Raw genomic sequence first — 20,083 nt, forward strand, 5'->3', positions numbered from 1 at the left:
TGAAAGGCAGTTTTCTCTGAGCCTTGCAGATAATTAACGTGTGGTAGGGCAAGACTCGATACCTTCCCTTGCATCACAATGTCATTCCCTAACATTAGTATGCCTTCTAGCTGTTTTCATGAGACATCAACATTCTCAACAGCCTGGCGCTTCTTCCTCTCACCAACTTTCACTTACTCAGGTTCGCATTTTTAAATAGTTTATAGTAGCTCATCTCGACTATTTTACTCTAGCCTTCAGTAGAGGAGGTCATTCTGTTTTCGAGAATCTGCATCATCAATGAAAAATAATAATAAGAAAAAATCCTGTCAGGAGAATCAGTCTAAAACTCTGTGGCCTTGACTAAGAGTCCAGAGTAAATACCTGAGTCTTTGATTCTACTCCACGCAGGCTGTATGACCGCGGCAACACAGTGGTGGGCGTGGAGGGAGCGGAGAAACCTGTGAAGGAGTTTTTTGAGCTGCACACCGACCTGCGACACACTGTAGAGGACGTGCCCTTCGGAAAAGTGTACAAGGTATATGTGTTTATTTTCGTAGCACCTAAGAGTGCCAGCTTGCAAGTATGGTGTCTCCTTGATTAAGAACGAAATATGTGTTTTTTTTTTATTGTAAAAGTGGTTTACCATTATCTTGATTGTGAAGGGAGAATTGTCCGTGAGATTGTGTTCAGTATGAGATTTTTCTTCCATTCATTCGTCCATGCATTAATTTCTCCACTTCTCTCTCTCTACCTCTCTCCCCTCCCCCCTCTCTCTCTCTCTCTCTCTCTCTCTCTCTCTCTCTCTCTCTCTCTCTCTCTCTCTCTTTCTGTCCACAATTCACTTATATTTTTATCCGCACTCCCATGTTGCTTTCCCTTCCCAGAGTCACGATGAGCGGCTGCAGGTGTTCGTGTGTGATGTCACGCTGGTCCCGAGGGGATCACTCGGTCATTTCGACGCTGGCTTTGACTGGGGCGCCTACACTGCCATCAAACCCTCCGACAGACAGAAGTGAGACTTTCAGTATTTGATATTACGTAATGCGCTTACTTGAAATGTCTGTTCTATGTTAGACTGGTAATCCTTTTGGCTTACCGACTGGTATTCAGTGGGCTCTTTTATTCTTACTTTTCCTTGTCCTTGGTCAGAATCCCCTATAACAAAATAGATTATGGTGAAAATAGTTATATTTAAAATTCATGTATTTATCTTATGTATGGAGGCACAAATGACCTTAATGTAGGTGGACAATATGATCTTGATCTTGATCTTGATGCTACAGGAGACTCAAAATAATTACTCCTAACTCTGGCCTTTGAGTCGCAGAAACTCCTGTAAGGGGAAAAATAAAATGGCAAGCAGAAAGAAGACAATCACCATATTTCACACGTCACATTCTTTCCAGGAACTCCTTCACAGCTTCAATCATCCTTTCATTCGTTTCTCCACACAGTCCCAGCAGCAACACCATTCATTCCCGTCCTGTCTTCTCCACTCTGACACTCCCCAATTTCCTCAACACCACTTGCATCATCCCATTCTTGTCTCTGACATACTTCACACATTTCAGCATCACATGCTTCATCGTCTTATCCTCCTGCTATTCTTTCTTTCTCCTTCTCTGTCTCCGACTGTGAGCGGTAATAATGGCACGGTAAAAATTACAAAAGTGAAACAATAGGTAAAACAAAAATAAGGCACAATAGGTTTATTGAGATACATACTATTGATAAAGGAATTAGGGCAAGTTTGATACTTTGATAGACTACGTTTCAAAGTTATGGACATTATATTATTATGCCATTTTTTATCTGTTTTACCTGTGATATCATTGCGTGTGCCATTATTACTTAGACATGTGTCCTCCAGGTACGTGGACGTGGTGAGAGATGCCTTGGGGGAGAACTTTAGGTATTTCTTGGAGGTGTGTCACGACGGACCTCCCCAGGCGCAGGGTCTGCCTCACTCCATCTCCTTCAGGAGCATCAAGCTGGAGTTTGGTAAGTGGGAGTGAGGGAGGAGGAGGTTCTGAGTGAGTGGTGGCGGTGATGCCTGCAGTGTCGGCCATGAAGATAATATAAGTTGTTAGATGGAGATAAATAGATTAATAGGTAGTTGTAGGCAATTGGATCGAGTGTGTGTGTGTGTGTGTGTGTGTGTGTGTGTGTGTGTGTGTGTGTGTGTGTGTGTGTGTGAGAGAGAGAGAGAGAGAGAGAGAGAGAGAGAGAGAGAGAGAGAGAGAGAGAGAGAGAGAGAGAGAGAGAGAGAGAGAGAGAGAGAGAGATACAATGGAAAACTAATCATCTCCTCATCCTATATTCGTTTATTTTCTCCCTATTCTCTCTTCATCATCACGCCTCTCATGCAGGAGTGTCCCTAAAGATGCGAGTCTTGGCCACAAAGGATATCGCTGCTGAGTGGGAAGTGGACACCTTCTTCAACAGCTTCTTTCTGCTGTCTGATCAGGGCCTGTAGCTGGTCTTGGTGTTGTGGGGCCTGGGTTGTGATTCCTTGGGAATCACAGAGCCCTGGACCTGGTAGTTAGCACAGGACTCCATGATAAAAGTTGATGTACTACAACGTGATGCAGCGACCCTCAGTGATTGACTTGATAAACGTGCATATAATTGTATTGCATCTATGAATGTATAGTTACTCATTATGTAGTGCATGTAGTATTATATCTTAGTGTTTATGTATGTAGTATACGTATGTGGAATGTACGTTTGTCATACTCTGTTATGAGCTTTATTTCATATGTCTTTGATAATTGTTTTCAGTTTCTTAAGTATATCTTTATCTCCTGTTATTTAGTATTCCATTGCATTTGTGTTTATATTAGCTTGCCATTTAAAGGATAAAGGGTTTATAGCATTCATTGACTAATGTACTATCTTCAAGTATTAGAAGGAAGGACAGATATCTTACCTGCAGCGCTTGTGACTATCAATGAGCAGCCACACCTTGGCACCACCGTGGGCACTGCAGCGTGCGAACTCCCCTCAAGTGCTATTGAGAGCATGGACACACTTCACACACGCACGACAGTTGCAAACAAAATGATTTCGCCAAACTCACTGGTCCTCCTAGGTGACAAATTTGACTACGACACTGCCTTCTGCCACCACTATCTCACCTACTGGCCTCTGCTCCGCCATACTGCTGCTGCTGCTGCTCACCTCTGAAAAAGAAGAGGTGTGTCAGTTTATGATGAAGCTAGTTCTGCTGTAGTTAAGAGAAGAGATGGAGAAGAGAAGATGATGAAAAGAGAGAAAAGACGAGGAAGGGAAGAAGAGAAGAAAAATGAAGATAAAGTCAGGTGAGGTCAAGTTAGGTTACGTCACATTAGGTCAGACCAGGTACGGTTAGGTAAGCTGGTTATGGTAATGTTTTTTTTGTTTGGGAATGCAGTCGCTGACCAATTAAGAAAATACATAATTCATTTAGCCAATCATAGCGTATTATTTAATCCCGAGGAGGGAGAATTGTGGCTCAGTCTGAAATATTTGAGTTAGTCTGAGGAGGATTTCTGTCTGCAGTGGGTACTGCCTCGATATTTTCAGTGCATCACCAAACTTTACGGAAATCAATATGGTAACGACTTTGTATTAATTTCTTATCCTTGCCAGTTAGATGAGAGTAGGTTAGGTTAGGTTAGGTTGGGTAGGTTAAGTTAGTTGTGATAGGTTGGTTACCACCCTATGCTGTGTGTGTGTGTGTGTGTGTGTGTGTAATTCACTACGGTCGTCTCCTGGTGTGTGTGTGTGTGTGTGTGTGTGTGTGTGTGTGTGTGTGTGTGTGTAATTCACTACGGTCGTCTCCTGTGTGTGTGTGTGTGTGTGTGTGTGTGTGTGTGTGTGAGATAAATCTTTTGGCAATTTCGAAAATACGGATCACATGAGTGTATTCCCGTATTCAACAAATCCTTCTATCTTAAGTAGACTTGTTTGTCGCTCAAGTACCGAACAGCCTCGAAACACTGAACCTAAGTGACGCCGCCTAGTCTGCAGCCAGAGTCGCGGAGTATCTTGTGTGGTGCGAATGTGTATCTTGTTTTACCATGACTGACCAAGCCCTCCTAGAACTGTGCTAACAGCAATATACAGTGCAAAGTATGCTATGTAGCTCCAAGTGTTCATCGACACATGATAAAACAAATTTCCCACCTACATTTCTGGCAAAAACTCTCATCCTTCATTCATGGCAACTACTGATGATCGTGTTTTAAGACCCGTTCACACTAGTAAGTTGTCGTATTTCGCACATTGTCTCTGCTTTCACTATGACCTCACAAAGAGGCGGAGCATACAGAGTAGATGGATTGGGATACAGCGTTGTCTTTTGGTGAGTTTAGTGTTGTGATGTTGCCGATTCTTTACATCCTGGTTGGTGAGTGTCTGGTGTTCGCAAAAGGTGTATAACTGTAGATCAGCGGAGTGAAGGGATGTCAATTTCGGCGATAAGAGGTTAACATATTATGTTAGTGATGACATGTATGAAGAACAGCTGAGTGTGAGGGTCTGGCGGGAGTAGAAGCGCGGGCAGAGCAGTGGAGGAATTGTTGTGGTCCAGTGGGTTTTGTTTACATGCTTCGAGCTGTTTAGTGAGAGTTGACGGTGCTGCCCTCTCCAGTCTTGTCATGCTAATTGTCATGCATACCAGCAGAGATAAGCTCCACTCCCCAATTGAGGTAAAATTTTCCTTTTATAATAAGCATCCTTGCACCAGGCCACCACCACTGCCATCGTCGCTGCCTGGCGCTCTCTCCGTGTTTGAAAGCACCACCAATAACAACGGACTCCGCCCTGGTTACTGTATAATGCCTGTGCCTAGCCAAATGTCTTCCTTTCCCTCTATACTCTGGCTTTTCCCGTCTACAGAATACTGAAAGACTAAATAATAAGTGTTTGAAAAGCTCTATAAGAAAAAAACCAGTCCATGTGAGGGTTGATACAAAACTTATGACATGCTTATTCAGGTTCAGGCTGGAGTAGGCAGTGTTAGGTCAGATTTTATTTAAATTTTGAAGTGTCCCTAATTGTAAAGTCCGTAGGAAATTGTTAGGCAGCAGTTAGCAGACTTTGCATGGCATGCTGAGATGAGTTGTCTATTATTATTATTTTTTTATTTTATTTTTTTTTAACTGAGATTTTCACAGAATTACGGGCTAGAGGAGGTATTTTGGGTACTTCTTATGTGAAATCCCACCCGTTAAGCCCGTATCACACGGTCACTCTTTTCCTGCGAAATCGCGTCATGTGACGGCATGTTCGACGAGACATCGCGGGAAATAATAGCTCACGGCTCCTCAGGAAAGACAACAACAACGCCACGCGTAGCAGCGGGGCAACAAAACAAGCACAGCAGAAGAAGCAAAATCACTAAGCATGGATGCCATTAACCGAGCTATTTTTGCAATGGGAGTCTGTGTATTTGCTTTGCAAGAAGAAGAATGAGCAGAGGAGGAGGATGTGGGCACGAAATGGTTAGCTAGAAGAGATGAAAGCAGCCAGTATAGCAAGTTGCTGTCTCTAGAAGATGAGGAAGTACAGTTAGGATGCGAGGTGTTCCACAGAGGTGGCTGGTCCAAAACCAAGTCAGTGTGTGTTCCATCTGTCTTCCCCATGTACAAGACGTGTAGTCATAATGGATGATAATGCAGCAGCCTATGATCTGTTGGTTTGATTCGAACCTCAAAGCGGTACTGCCGTGGTAGGTGAAAGCAGAATGTAAATAAACCACGTAATCAAATCAGTGTTCCATGGTCATATTCAACAGTTAAATTCGGTATATGTAATATATAAGATGAAAGGATAAAATTTTCATAATTAAGTAGTGATACCTAAAACCAATTAAATGATAATATACTACAGTATTATATTTAATACAGTATGTTCACTACAGACTTTCAACCACTTTCTCCTAATAGCAAGAAATCCGCGAGAGTTTTCTTTAGTTTCTCCGGACACCAGATCCAGCGAAATCTCCCTTCTTCTGCGACATCTCGCCGAAAATGGTGTAGCATGACGGGATACCGCAGGAAAAAGTGCCCGTGTGATACCTCCTTTAAGGGAACCATTACCCCGAGTAAGGAAACCCATCCTACACTCGGACCGTGGCCAGGATTCGAACCCATGTGCTTGGGGACCCCAAGACCACCAAAGCGCGCGTGGCTCCACTATGATTGAGTTGCTTGTTTATTTTCTTTGTTGGTAAGTTGTTTAGTTATTTGTCTATTCATTTGCTTTCTTATTCATGTATTTGTTGTTTTCTTATTTTCATGCATTATTTTATGATTCATTTTAGATAATTGAATATGTAATATGTTTAATTATTATCTATTTATATATCCTTCACATTTACCCTTTTAATGTTTGTTCCGGTCCCCGCTTCACTTATCAATTAATTAATTCATTCCTTACTTTTATTCTATCCTTCTAGCTTCTGTTCCTGCTTCATTTGTTTTATTTTCTTTTACTCTCTTGGTTCCCATTCTTGTTGTAACTCTCTTTCTTCCTCCTCCACAACACTACGTTATTGTTTATGCTGAGGAGACATTTTATATTTTCTCCTATTTTTTCTTGCATTTTTATCTTACTTTTATCGTCCTAGTGCCTGCTCTCGTTGCTCCTCGTCTCATCACTTCCTCGCTGGCCAGTTGTCCTCTCTACAACCCGACACGTCCCACGCAGCGCAGCCCAACAGTAAGTGTTTTCGAGGAGGTTCCGTATTTCTTGTTGGTTTTCCGTTTCTTGGTTTGTCTTCTTGCCCTTCACTCTCCCATGACTTCAGGAATTCTTCTTTGTTATTTGTTTTATTGTTTTCCTTCGTGGTTTATTGTGGGTTTAGTGTTTTTATTAAGTTTTTGTTCGCATTTTCGTACTTCTTTTTTCAGTGATATGGTATTTTTCTACATTGTTTTCCTTTCGTGTTTTTCTCTTTTATTTCATCTATTCATATATGCTTATATTGTTTTTAGTAATTTATTCGTTCATCATTTGTCCTTTCATTTGTTTTATTTATTTACTAATTTAATCGTTTATTTGTTTATTTATTTATCTATAATTTTTTATTTTTCATTCACTTACCTGTTTATTTGATCTATTTTATATTCTTTCTTTATCTTTTTCATCTATTCACTTATCAATGTATCTAACTTGTAGCATCTATGGCAATATGACACCGGTGATCTCATTCAGATAGAGTGAATACCTTCAACATAATTATTTTTTTTTAGGGCAACCATTCCCACTCCCTAAAGAAGGAAACTTAATAAAAATACAATGTAACGCTTACTTGTCTTATTCTGCAAAATATGCATATAATTTACGTCATATATATATATATATATATATATATATATATATATATATATATATATATATATATATATATATATATATATATATATATATATATATATATATATATATATATATATATATATATATATATATATATATATATATATATATATATATATAAAGCAAGCATCTTTGGAACACACTGCGGTGGTGATGCGGAGTGCGTTGTTTTGGATTCAGCAACACACAATGGAGTCATTATAAAAGGAATCAGTTTCACCGAAGCTTTTGTTTTTATTTCGTCACCCCGGCATGTCACGAGAAGCAACAACATACGCGGCGATACAATACACTACAATAATATGCAATACAGTACAATATAACACATCCAGTCAATCAACATACGATCACTCCTTAATCACAGTCTGGTTCACTGTTATACAAGTTGTGTAATAATTTAACCCTAATCTAGGTTTAATCTATATACGTACGTCTTTCTAATTTTCTATATACGTTCGTCTTCCTTTCATATCACACGTACGTTCTCCACAAAATGAGCATTCGCATTCATTCATATAATTGAATATCGTCACTTAGAAAAAAAAAAAAAAAACGAACTAGAAGTCTTTCCGTAAGTTATGTGGTTATCTAACAATATTATTAGCAGGTATACAGACTTGGCGTCGTCACTTAAGTGTTGATAGCGTGGGAGAGAAGGCGACGTCCATTCCTGGTTATGTCTATATCTAGCGGGAAGAATATCTGCCCAGAACTAGATACTTGTTGACAGAAGATAGCGTAGTGAGCCTTGGCGCAGGGGGACGGAGATTCAGTAGTGGAAAAACACTTATCACGTGCTGATATGAATTCTCCTCATGCTATTCCCAGGTGCATAGTAACTTGTTAAGTATTGTGTTTAGTTAGATTGGTACACAGGGTGTTCTATGGTTAGATACTAACACGTATGACACTGTCAACATCTTGAAAAGTTAAGCTTTAAGTCTCTTCGTTGGTTTGAGATGTCCTACAGGTGACCTCATAGTCTCCTGCGAGGCTTTGTAGTATAGCCAGTCTATCGGCCCTGCCACGCCTTAGTACTGAGTTGCGAGGAGCCTGGAGTCGAGGGCCTCGGGAACACGGAACAAGTGGGTGGTGGAGGTAGGAACTGCAGATCTGTAGTCATAATGATGGAAGGACTTTGAGTAGAAAGGATTATCACCGTACAGACTGAGAGGGCCTTCCATGTCCTGCCTGGTAAGGGACTCCTTGTAGCTCGGGACGGCGTGGAGGGGCTCGGAGTACGCCTGGGGGGAGTGTGGGTTGGGCAGGTACTTAATGTGATCCGGTAGTATGTAGCTGCTACTCACAGGTTCTCGTAGTGCCTTCTCTCTTGTCCTGCAGTCCAGCGTGGCCTGGTCCATGTAAGGACCAGGCGCGAGGCTGAATTCTTGCGTGTTGTCATCCATCAGCTGGCTCATGTGCGCGTGGTGTTGGGACGACATATGTGTTAATAGGCTTTGTTCCGTCAGGTGGCTGTGTGCCCTTAGCGCGTCCGCCTGCTGCTCCCCAGTTGCGATGGCCTCGGGTACGCGCCTAGTAGTTTTCTCAGGACCTCTTCATTGTAGGGAATGAAGGACTTCTCCCGCCCCATGAGAGCAAGATGGTCAGTGGAGGACCAGAGCGGTGAGCTGGATGAGGTCTTTTTGGTGATAGGAACGAGGGGCGGCGGGTGTCCCGGTGGCGGGGATCTTTTCCGTGTGTTTTCCTGCTGGCCCCGCATATTCTTCACCCCAGAATTCTTTTTGCGGTTTTCCCAGTCTTAAAAGAGAGAAAACAATATGTATGGGTGTGTACTTTCAAGTTTATCATGTGTGTCACAAACTGTGTTCTAATTGTGATATATTTATCGTTTTCAGTGACTGCATTCATCGTGGTGCTGCACGTTACGATAGCATGTCTAGTGGTTGCCGTGTGAAGCAGTTCGCAGGGTATCACGCGTAGCATGTGTGAACAGAGAAGATTTGACATGAGTGTGAAAGTTGAAATTTCATGATTACATTTGCATAAAAGAGGCGTGCTTGTCACTGAGTCTCTCATATACATTAAAATTTTGAACTTTCATATCCTCAGCGTATTATGTTATCAACACAGAAAATACTGGTATGACTATTTTAATGAATGTAACCTTTGCCATGCAGGAGGGAAGCACGGAGGTTGCACGTGCGAGGGGAGTAGGGGGAGGCTGGAGGAGCAAGGGGTGGAGGTAGAGGGTAGGATCCCAATGCTGATATCACTGCATCTCGCATTGAACGTCATTACAACATGTGACGAGGCTTATGTATTGCGAAGATACGGATTTGAAAACAGTTCTTTATCATATCTAATTAGTTATTTTTTATCGAACATTTGCCTAAACCGCGTAAAGACAAAATGTTATTCACAACAGATGCGTCAAGGTAACCTGCCATACATCGCGGAAGGAAAGGAAACCACCGCAAGATTACCGATAATACTTTAGATCTAAGGGTCACAAAATCCCGACACAACGTGACTGAGCTGCACAAGTGAGGCTGCTAAAAAAAAAAGGTGTTCTGCCCACCGATCATTGATTACCTAGTGACTTGTGTTCACATGTGTTGTGAATCTGTTTTGAGCTTAAAATATGACCACCATCTTGATGTATTCTTTATAATTGCGTGAATAGGGGAAGCAACCTTTGGAAGGCTTCGTCGAATAGTAACAGGATTATGAATGTGATTGGGAGGCGAAAGAAACACTGGGGTGTAGATACTATGGAACTGCCAAGTTAGGTATGCCATCTTTTGCATGATCACTCTCAGTACACATCGTAAACAAGCGTAATGGAAGGCAAAATAGGAGTCAAGTTTTTAGGGTTGAGGAACCTGTTTGCTTGGTATGATAAATTTCTCTTACTTTAAATATGTGTAGCTCCATCCCGACCTGCATGATGTCCTACTCCAGACACTCACCTGTAAATCTGAAGTAGCGGTACTCGTCGTTGGCGATTGATAGGCGATCTACTGACGGGGATTTGTTGAGCGCCATCCTCAGACTCTGCTTGAGCTCCACTGAGGACTGGGTGGCGGGTTTCCCTGATGAACAGAAAGCAAGCATATATTTTAAAAGGGAGACACTGTTTAGCATGGAGGAATGTGGAAAAACAAGTATTTTGTTGTTTAGTTAACATAATTTTAGATTAGTAGACTGACGAAGATTAGACAAAAAAAAAAAAAGGATTAATCTCAATTCATATGCAAAAAAGATAAATTGAATCCTACAGTTTTCTGGTGATGTGATACGTTCAAGGGTTCTACATACTGGGCATCACTTGTACAAATAACAGTCAACAGGCTGACAGTTACTAAAATGGTACCCACCTCTCGCAAGGGCCCAGTAGCGGAAAAGTGCTGCGTCTTGCTGGGTGAAGGCTCCAGAGCTCTGGTGAGTCCACAGGATCCTGAACACTCCCTTGTCGCGGTTCACCCACTGGATCACGCGGGTGGCAGGCGCCTGGTCCAGGTTTTGCCTTAGAAACTCTTCTAGTCGTAATTTACGCCGCGTTTTGGTGGACAGATCCATAGGGGTGTCGGCGGTCACGGCTGAAGGAGACATCCCGACCGTCTGTAGAGGGAGGAGGAACCTGTGTTAAGATTTGTGACTGTATTCTGAAAAGTCTCCGCGTCTTTCCTCCACAACTCCTAACATTCCCGGACAGAAAAGGTAGGATTTTCAAGGATGTTTTCGTGATTCTGATGACCTTAATTTACCTAGCCAAGAACTGTTACATACTGTTACTGTTTTCACATTTACTTTTCTGAATTTTGTTGTATTATGTTCTGCCTTTCCTTTGCTCGTGGTCGAACTGAACAACATTTGCGAAAAAAAAAAAAAAATACCGTTAGGAGTTAAAGGAAGATGTACAAAAAAAAGGAAATCTAGTTTGGATGGAAGTAACAATATAGTCCTAGAGTTCAAAAGGCTTCACTCGTTACCCTTGACTCTCTTTATACTAGAGATGTATCAGATGGCAGAATTCAGAGATATGCGATGTGGATGTGCTTTCGGATGTTGTGTGTATAGTTTGCGGATACGGAAGAGGGTGCGTTTTAATCAAAAAGCGGATGCGAATATCTGATCATATAAAATTGTTTTCTTCAACCTGTCTTTTAGCAAAACTCTTGACACAATACTATAGGATGTGTCAATTTGAAAGGAAATGAATAAAAGGTGTAATTTTAGTAGATAGTTAAGTAAACATGCATGTATTAATTAATTTTCTCCAGATCTGATAGCTGTATACTTTGCGGTTTGTAATGTATGAAATACATCTTCCACATCCTCCTTGTGTGTTGTGGGGATGCAGATATTTTTTTCAACACAAATGCGGAATCGGGTTGTTAGTTTATTAAAACTTCGGATACAAATGTAGATTTGGATGTTAAAAGCTATATGTATTGTTGCAGGATTTTGATACATCTCTACTGTACACTCATCCTAATCCTGCACACTGTAGTTTTCAACTTTTCATCTCCTTTCACTGGTTTACTCCGCAAAATTATCTTGTTCTCCTTGCCATTATTACGAATTTCTATTTACTTTGATAGAGAAGAAACAAGACACCAGGAATAAGATGTCAGTGCTTTTATAATACTCCTAACATCGACTTTCTTCGGAGTGGGATGTGTTTCCTCTATATAATTTTTTTTCCATATCTTTTTTTGCCCTTGGCCAGCTGTCCCTCCTACATCAAGGAAAAAGAGAAACATGTATGGAATGAAAGAAGTGATTGTGACACCCCCATATTTTGAGATACTATTCGATGTAACACTTTTTTCCAAGGACTTCGCTATTGGAAAAACACAAGACTACACGTCTATACGTGACGAAGTGGCTCACTCTCATAACGGAAGCACCTTTCAGCACAAAACTTTTCTCCAAGGACCAAAACCACTTACAGACTATACATTTCTACACTTACTAAGGCACTGAGGAGTTAGCGATGAAGTGGTGGCTGGTATACTGAAGAACAAGCGATGAGGTGATTGGCGAAGCGATGAGAGGCAGCGATCACGGCACTTGGTTGTGTATGAGGAAAGAGGGCGAGTTATGAAATCCTTGTTTGTGCTCCTGGTGGTGGTATATATAGTAGTTGGGCCGTATCTATCTTATCACCGCGACGTCACGGAGAGAAAAAGAATGAATGCCGGTTTAGAGGAAATGCCACGAGTCATAGATCGGATATACGATGTGATGATGAATGTAGTGATAATGGTGATAATAGCAGTGGTAGTAGTAGTAGTAGTAGTGGAAGTAGGCGTGGTGGTAATGGTGGTGGTGAATGCCCGTAGATGTGATGCTCAAAATATAATGTTGTGAAGGTGTCAAGTGTTTATATTTTGAAAGAAGTAACTTGCTGTGTGATTTGTTTAATTGTTTACTTATTATTATTATTATTATTAATTATTATTATTATCATTATTATTATCATTATTGTTATTTATTTATTTTTTTACTTTTGAGATTCACTTCTGTCTGTCTGTCTAGGTTCGCATGAATTCTGAAAAAAAAAAGGTATCCGTTGAATGAATCTATTTATTTACCTATCTGTATATTTACCCGTATTTTCTAGAAAGGCCTCTCTCTCTCTCTCTCTCTCTCTTTTCTGTATGCGTGTGTGTGTGTGTGTGTGTGTGTGTGTGTGTGTGTAATTCACTGTTTGATCTGCTGCAGTCTGACGAGACAGCCAGACGTTACCCAACGGAGCGAGCTCAGAGCTCATTATTTCCGATCTTCGGATAGGCCTGAGACCAGGCACACACCACACACCGGGACAACAAGGTCACAACTCCTCGATTTACATCCCGTACCTACTCACTGCTAGGTGAACAGGGGCTGCACGTGAAAGGAGACACACCCAAATATCTCCACCCGGCCGGGTAATCGAACTCCGGTCCTCTGGCTTGTGAAGCCAGCGCTCTAACCACTGAGCTACCGGGCCGTGTGTGTGTGTGTGTGTGTGTGTGTGTGTGTGTGTTGATTAAGTGTCAAGTGGTTGTGACTCAAGTGTTGATTGACCACGCTATCTGCGCTTTGTTTCTAGTTGTTGTTATTGTTGTTGTTGTTGTTGTTGTTGTTGTTGTTGTTGTGGTGGTGGTGGTCGTTTGGCGGCTGTAATTTTCTCTCTCTCTCTCTCTCTCTCTCTCTCTCTCTCTCTCTCTCTCTCTCTCTCTCTCTCTCTCTCTCTCTCTCTCTCTCTCTCTCTCTCTCTCTCTCTCTCTCTCTCTCTCTCTCTCTCTCTCTCTCTCTCTCTCTCTCTCTCTCTCTCTCTCTCTCTCTCTCTCTCTCTCTCTCTCTCTCTCTCTCTCTCTCCATGAATATTTATCGTTCTGTCTTCATCTTTGAAAACGAAAGAACACACACACACACACACACACACACACACACACACACACACACACACGTGGAGAAGGTTCACAAAAACTAAGCATCGTCGAACAAATAATAAAGAAAAATAATGAAAATAAAAAGAAAAAAAGAAAAGAAAACAGCACCTCAAATAAAATCCACACTTCCTTCTCTCATCAAACATTTCCTTTTAATGATAACAATGATAGACAAACCGTGGGAGGAGGAGGAGGAGGAAGAGGAGGAGGAGGACGACGAGGAGGAGGAGGAGGAGGAGGAGGCAGTTGCTTTTGATAATGTTGTTTGATAGCGCTTAGGCGGCAGGGTTGACAAAATACGGATAAATGTGGTCTTTGTGTGATGTTGTGACACTTGACAGAGAGAGAGAGAGAGAGAGAGAGAGAGAGAGAGAGAGAGAGAGGAAGAGCCGGGGGAGCTGCATCATGTTCTTTTTGATGTAGTTGTTGTTGTTGTATGTGTTGTTGTTGTTGTTGTATTTGTTGTTGTTTTTGTTGTTACTTTTGTTGTTCATCTTCATTATCTTCATCTTCCTATTTCATTTTATAATTTTTTTCTTTCTTTTGGTTTTGATTTTTGGTCTTGTTCTTGTTCTTCTTGTTCTTCATTGAGTAATACTTGATGATAAAAGAAATAAGACCTAGGGAAAAAAAAACACCTGTAGAGAGAGAGAGAGAGAGAGAGAGAGAGAGAGAGAGAGAGAGAGAGAAAGGAATGGAGGGTCCTGACATAGTTTGACAATGAAAGAAAGCTTGACTGTCCTTTATCTAGGCAAAAGTGGGGGAGAGACGCCCGCTATCAGTATACAGTGTGTGTTTGGCGAGGCTGTGAACTCTGGGTACAATGACTTTTTTTCCTTGACTTTTTTTTTGAATGTGTATGAGTGTGTACGTTTTTTCTTCTATTAGTGATTATACTTCGTGGGGGACATTCTCTCTCTCTCTCTCTCTCTCTCTCTCTCTCTCTCTCTCTCTCAATAGCTCCCTCTTACGTAAAAAAAGATAAATAAAAAGATAAGTAATTCGCATTTCATATCAACAAATACTGTAAATAAGAGCAATCTATATTACGTAGGTAGTATTATCCTCATATCAATATATAGTGTATTAATAACAATACAGGTGTTATTGCATCTCGACGAATACTAAAAGACAGGAACAATATTAAATCAAATACAAAGAAGGCTAAGCAACAGTACCACATAGTACTAAAAAATCTATGCATGGAAACTAAATATATCTCATCGAATATAAAAAAAGAAAGGAACAATTCAAACAACATTATCATTCTCATCACAATAAACTCGTATCTCGCACTCTGCTCCTCTTCCACGAAACTCAAGCATTGTTTGTATACAAGGCCGTATCACTCAACCCAAGGAGGAAGGCACGTGGAGGACTCTGGTACCTTCTTTCCACATACTCTCGATGAGCTCACGTCTACAGGTTATACTATGGAAGGAAGGAATAGCGTGACCTGTCTGTCCTCCCACTCAAGGGTGAATATACTCGAGCTGCAGACTTAGTCCATATCTGATAATTTATTGATTTGCTTCGTATTGTTCTCGTCAGTTTTGTATCTTCTGAGTGCATTATTGCGTTTCGGTTTGTGTGTGTGTGTGTGTGTGTGTGTGTGTGTGTGTGTGTGTGTGTGTGTGTGTGTGTGTGTGTGTGTGTGTGTGTTTCACTGTTTGATATGCTCCAGTCTCTGACGAGACAGCCAGACGTTACCCTACGGAACAAGCTCAGAACTCATTATTTCGTGTTTTGTTTACATTTTTAGTGTTTGTTATAATTTCAACCGTAGATCATATTTTTCAAATTAAACAGTTGATCACGAATTTCCCAATTTCAGTCTGCAAAGTATGGTCAATAAACATCCGTCTACTTCTCTGATTATAATTATTTATCTATTTATCTCTATCGATCTGTCTCTTTACCTATTCATCTATCTATTCATCAGTGTGTGTGTGTGTGTGTGTGTGTGTGTGTGTGTGTGTGTGTGTTTATTTGCACATTCATGTACTGTATGTGTGCGCGGATGTGTACGTGTGATTGTGCGCCATCTTGTCATCTTGTGCGGTCTCATTCTCATGTGCTGTTTCATGTATTCCTCCCCAACCGTTCATACATTAGTAATCTCCACACACCTGTTACACCTTCCGGTTGACAGTAAACATAATCGCATCACCTTCCTTCTCTGTGGCTGGTCTAGTTAGCGACGCCACAGCAACGGAGCCATATGGAACGAGTTTTCAGGTCATGCTTTGTTCTCCGTATGTCACGTTTTATTTTTTTTTTTTTATCTACTGATTTAGAAAGTGCTGACAGGGAACGGATTGAGTTGTGGCTTGCCCTCATTACTCTTAAGGCTACCTACATATGCACAGGTGACGTGATTCCTGTGCAGTGCAGATGAAGGTACACGGAATGTCTCCCTTTGATTCCATGACTCCTGACTCTTTTAGGGAGTGGCATGCTGTGTGGACTTCTTTTATCCATTGTTGTTGTATCTTGATTCATAATGGTAATGAAGAAAGGCAGTGACTTCTTTTTATGAATCGGGATGAAAGATAGGTATGAGTGATGGGTATGAGTGATGGGTATGGGTGATGGGTATGAGTGATGGGTATGAGTGATGGGTATGGGTGATGGGTATGAGTGATGGGTATGAGTGATGGGTATGAGTGATGGGTATGAGTGATGGGTATGAGTGATGGGTATGGGTGATGGGTATGAGTGATGGGTATGAGTGATGGGTATGAGTGATGGGTGATGGGTATGGGTGATGGGTATGAGTGATGGGGGTGATGGGTATGGGTGATGGGTATGAGTGATGGGTATGAGTGATGGGTATGGGTGATGGGTATGAGTGATGGGTATGAGTGATGGGTATAGGTGATGGGTATGGGTGATGGGTATGAGTGATGGGTATGAGTGATGGGTATGAGTGATGGGTATGGGTGATGGGTATGAGTGATGGGTATGAGTGATGGGTATGAGTGATGGGTATGAGTGATGGGTATGAGTGATGGGTATGAGTGATGGGTATGGGTGATGGGTATGAGTGATGGGTATGAGTGATGGGTATGAGTGATGGGTATGAGTGATGGGTATGAGTGATGGGTATGGGTGATGGGTATGGGTGAAGGGGATGGGTATTGGTATGGGCGTTTCATACTTACACAATAACAGTCACATGTAGACCTGCTTTCTCTTCGTAGCTTCCCTTACGTTCTTAGGTAATGATCTTTCATCAATTTCATTTTCTAATCTTCCAAATCACTAATAACAGTCACTTCAATAACTATGTAGCTTACAATAGAAAAAAAATATTACTCTTTGTTCCTAATCTATGTGTTCATACATATATTTCTTTTTAATGTGCTTTTAATGTCAAGCAAAGGTTTATTATAGTAGAGAAATGAGTAATGCTAATGACCAATTGACTTTTTTTTTAATCAATATGAAAAAAACTATATAAACTTGAACTACTCAAACATTCCTTTCTTCTTTTAGAATTATGGTCAATTTTTGCGCGTGACCACATCATTATGCCTGAAAACTCAATATTTGCAGTGTTAGTTTCGTTATATTTTGAATGTCCTCTTTTTTTATGTGTCATGGGAATTGGGGTGAAAAAAAAATATATATATATATATATATATATATATATATATATATATATATATATATATATATATATATATATATATATATAATCAGCTTTTTCTTTTATTTCGTTTTTATCCTTCTAGATTTGGCTCTCTAATACCAAAAGCGTATTACCGGCCATCAAGTGAGTGAGGAATGCGTCAAGATTTGAAAAATATTATGTAATGTTCACTGTAAGCAGGACTTGTTTTCAATATATTTGCTTACTTATCTCTTAAAAAAAAGAAATTATTAATAAATGTAGGTTGATAAAATCCGTAGTGGGTGGAACTGTACTAAATGAAAACTTTCAAGGAGGAATCTATATTAGTGAAATAATTTATCTCCCTAATACTTGTAGAAGTGGAGTAAGGTCAGTGTATCAGTGAGCAATGAAGTTTTCTATTCTATAGCACCACTGCAAAGAAGGCCAAAGCTCTGAATGATCGAGTTTATCCACCAAGGTTATTGTCACTGACTGTCCTTGCGTGTTGTTATAGGATTTGTCACATAAGTATTAGTATTATTGGGTCAATGATTCAATTGTTTAGATTACCTGCGAGCTGCGAGTGGTTATGACTCGCTACGCTCAGTTTAAAGTTTTGCTATAGGACCGACGTCATGTTATGGTATTATATCATGACATGCTGGTTTTCTGTTCTTGGACGTTGAAGGCTTTGATTGCTGTGTGTTATTGAACTTTCATGATGCCATGTTGTGGTTTTCAAAGTGCGATTTCGAAATATCTAACTAACAGGTAAAGGAATAGCGGTGCAGAGTTGGTGAGTTTATATTACTTGTTTATGAGATAAAATTGTTTAGGTTTTCTCGTTAAGAGGCTAACTATGATTACCAGTGAAAGGGTTATGCAATTTCTAAACTGTTATATATATATATATATATATATATATATATATATATATATATATATATATATATATATATATATATATATATATATATATATATATATATATATATATATATATATATATATATATATATATATATATATATATATATATATATATATATATATATATATATATATATATATATATATATATATATATATATATATATATATATATATATATATATATATATATATATATATATATATATATATATATATATATATATATATATATATATATATATATATATATATATATATATATATATATCCGTCTGTCTGTCTGTCTGTCTGTCTGTCTGTCTCTCTCTCTCTCTCTCTCTCTCTCTCTCTCTCTCTCTCTCTCTCTCTCTCTCTCTCTCTCTCTCTCTCTCTCTCTCTCTCTCTCTCTCTCTCTCTCTCTCTCTCTCTCTCTCTCTATATATATATATATATATATATATATATATATATATATATATATATATATATATATATATATATATATATATATATATATATATATATATATATATATATAAGTTATAGTAGTGACTCCTTGCTTATTTCCAGTGCCGTACTGAAAGCGTCGTATTGTTATAATACTGGTGTGTCTAATGCTTCTACTCATCTTTGCCTCCAGTTAACTGAGTGTCTTGTTTCACAACCCGAGCACTTTTTGCCACTTCAGTTGTCTAAGAATAATTAGTGTGCGTTTTTCAAGTGTCAATTGTTTAGGTGGTATGCGTGAACATACATGGTAGGGGATTATTCATTAGGCAATGGCGTCACAACCACGGGCTAAGGTCACGATAGCGAGGATTGGATAAAAACATGTCATAGTGTGTGCGTCATAATTCCCTCTACTTTATTCAGCAGTAAGCAGTAAATATCTCCTTTATTAAGCATTTCTCGGCTATTTCCGTTATGTCTTACTTGTCTCCGCCTTACTCTGTCTTCTGTGGTTTCTGCTGCAGCCTTTCATCACCACGTGTTTTCCTTCATCGCATCCATAAACTGTTTCTTTGGTCGTCCTTTATTTTCCTTTTGCTTGGTAAGTCAATTTCTTGCACGTTTGAGGTCAGTTATGTTTTGAAGTAGAATGAGATTGAAATTGATAAGAAATAGTGAGTTGGAACTGATTTATATAAAAAAAAATGAATGTCGAAATTAATTGAAACTAAAGTAGAATGTATTTTAATGAATTTATATGATTGATTAAATGATTTATACTGTTATGTTCTGTGAAGAATATGTTTGACCTTTGTTTTGGAGCTTCGAAACAACACATATGTTAATTACGATGTTAATTTACTTCTCTGGCGTATTTTTGGAAAGTAATATTGTATGAAATATATCTTTTTTTTTTTTTTTTTTTTCTTTTGTAAATATGGGGCTTGGCAGAAGGAAAATTTAATAAAGCCATTGAGTATTGAATATGAATTGACCTGCAGTGAAACAACAGCGTGACTTCAGTTGAACTATGATTGAACTTTTATATCTCAACGAATTGAAGCAAATTAGAAGGGTTTAACTTCCATATTTTATTGTAAACAGGAAACTGAAATGAAATAGCAAGAATGAATTGACTGTAGCACAAATACACATCCTCCTCCTCCTCCTCACCACGTACTCCATAGCTCTTCTCTGCTCATCACCGACATATCTTATTCATCATGTCAACAAAAGATATAGGCTTTTTTTTTGACGTTTCATCTTCTCGCTCATTCTTATCGCTCATTTCCGGTGTTCCTCTCTTCCTATTTTCTCCTGATCCTTCTCATTTGCATTTCTCCTACTTTTC

At 39.6% G+C, this 20,083-nt stretch overlaps 2 protein-coding genes across 6 annotated transcripts in view; one reads left to right on the top strand and one right to left on the bottom strand.

Annotated features, from left to right (window-relative positions):
* Positions 1 to 3,434, top strand: part of LOC123504783 (thiopurine S-methyltransferase-like) — an 8,250-nt gene extending 4,816 nt beyond the window's left edge. For all 5 annotated transcript variants that reach the window (XM_045255602.1, XM_045255605.1, XM_045255603.1 and 2 more), the window contains exons 4-7: positions 391 to 517; positions 867 to 994; positions 1,853 to 1,983; positions 2,352 to 3,434. In XM_045255602.1, the coding sequence (XP_045111537.1) occupies positions 391 to 517; positions 867 to 994; positions 1,853 to 1,983; positions 2,352 to 2,458 (493 nt within the window). In that variant the 3' untranslated portion in view covers positions 2,459 to 3,434. The remainder of the gene's footprint in view (positions 1 to 390; positions 518 to 866; positions 995 to 1,852; positions 1,984 to 2,351) is intronic.
* A 4,127-nt stretch (positions 3,435 to 7,561) lies between these two features.
* On the bottom strand, positions 7,562 to 12,423 carry LOC123504900 (interferon regulatory factor 2-like). The gene is made up of 5 exons (XM_045255806.1): positions 12,287 to 12,423; positions 10,686 to 10,929; positions 10,278 to 10,400; positions 8,844 to 9,105; positions 7,562 to 8,760 (listed from the first exon to the last, which is right to left on the bottom strand). Exons 2-5 carry the CDS (start codon positions 10,918 to 10,920, stop codon positions 8,379 to 8,381), a joined length of 1,002 nt encoding a protein of 333 aa, XP_045111741.1. The 5' UTR covers positions 10,921 to 10,929; positions 12,287 to 12,423; the 3' UTR covers positions 7,562 to 8,378.
* Between the last annotated feature and the right edge of the window lie 7,660 nt (positions 12,424 to 20,083).

The sequence above is a fragment of the Portunus trituberculatus genome, chromosome 17, assembly GCF_017591435.1.
Source record: "Portunus trituberculatus isolate SZX2019 chromosome 17, ASM1759143v1, whole genome shotgun sequence".
Taxonomy (NCBI): Eukaryota; Metazoa; Arthropoda; class Malacostraca; order Decapoda; family Portunidae; genus Portunus; species Portunus trituberculatus.

Coding starts and splice junctions, on each gene's coding strand:
- LOC123504900 (XM_045255806.1), bottom strand. CDS start 10,920: ATGTCTCCTTCAGCCGTGACCGCCGACACCCCTATGGATCTGTCCACC. Junction 9,106..10,277: donor CCGCTACTTCAGATTTACAG/GTGAGTGTCTGG, acceptor CTCTCTTTTAAG/ACTGGGAAAACCGCAAAAAG. Junction 8,761..8,843: donor TCGCAACTGGGGAGCAGCAG/GCGGACGCGCTA, acceptor CGCGCACATGAG/CCAGCTGATGGATGACAACA.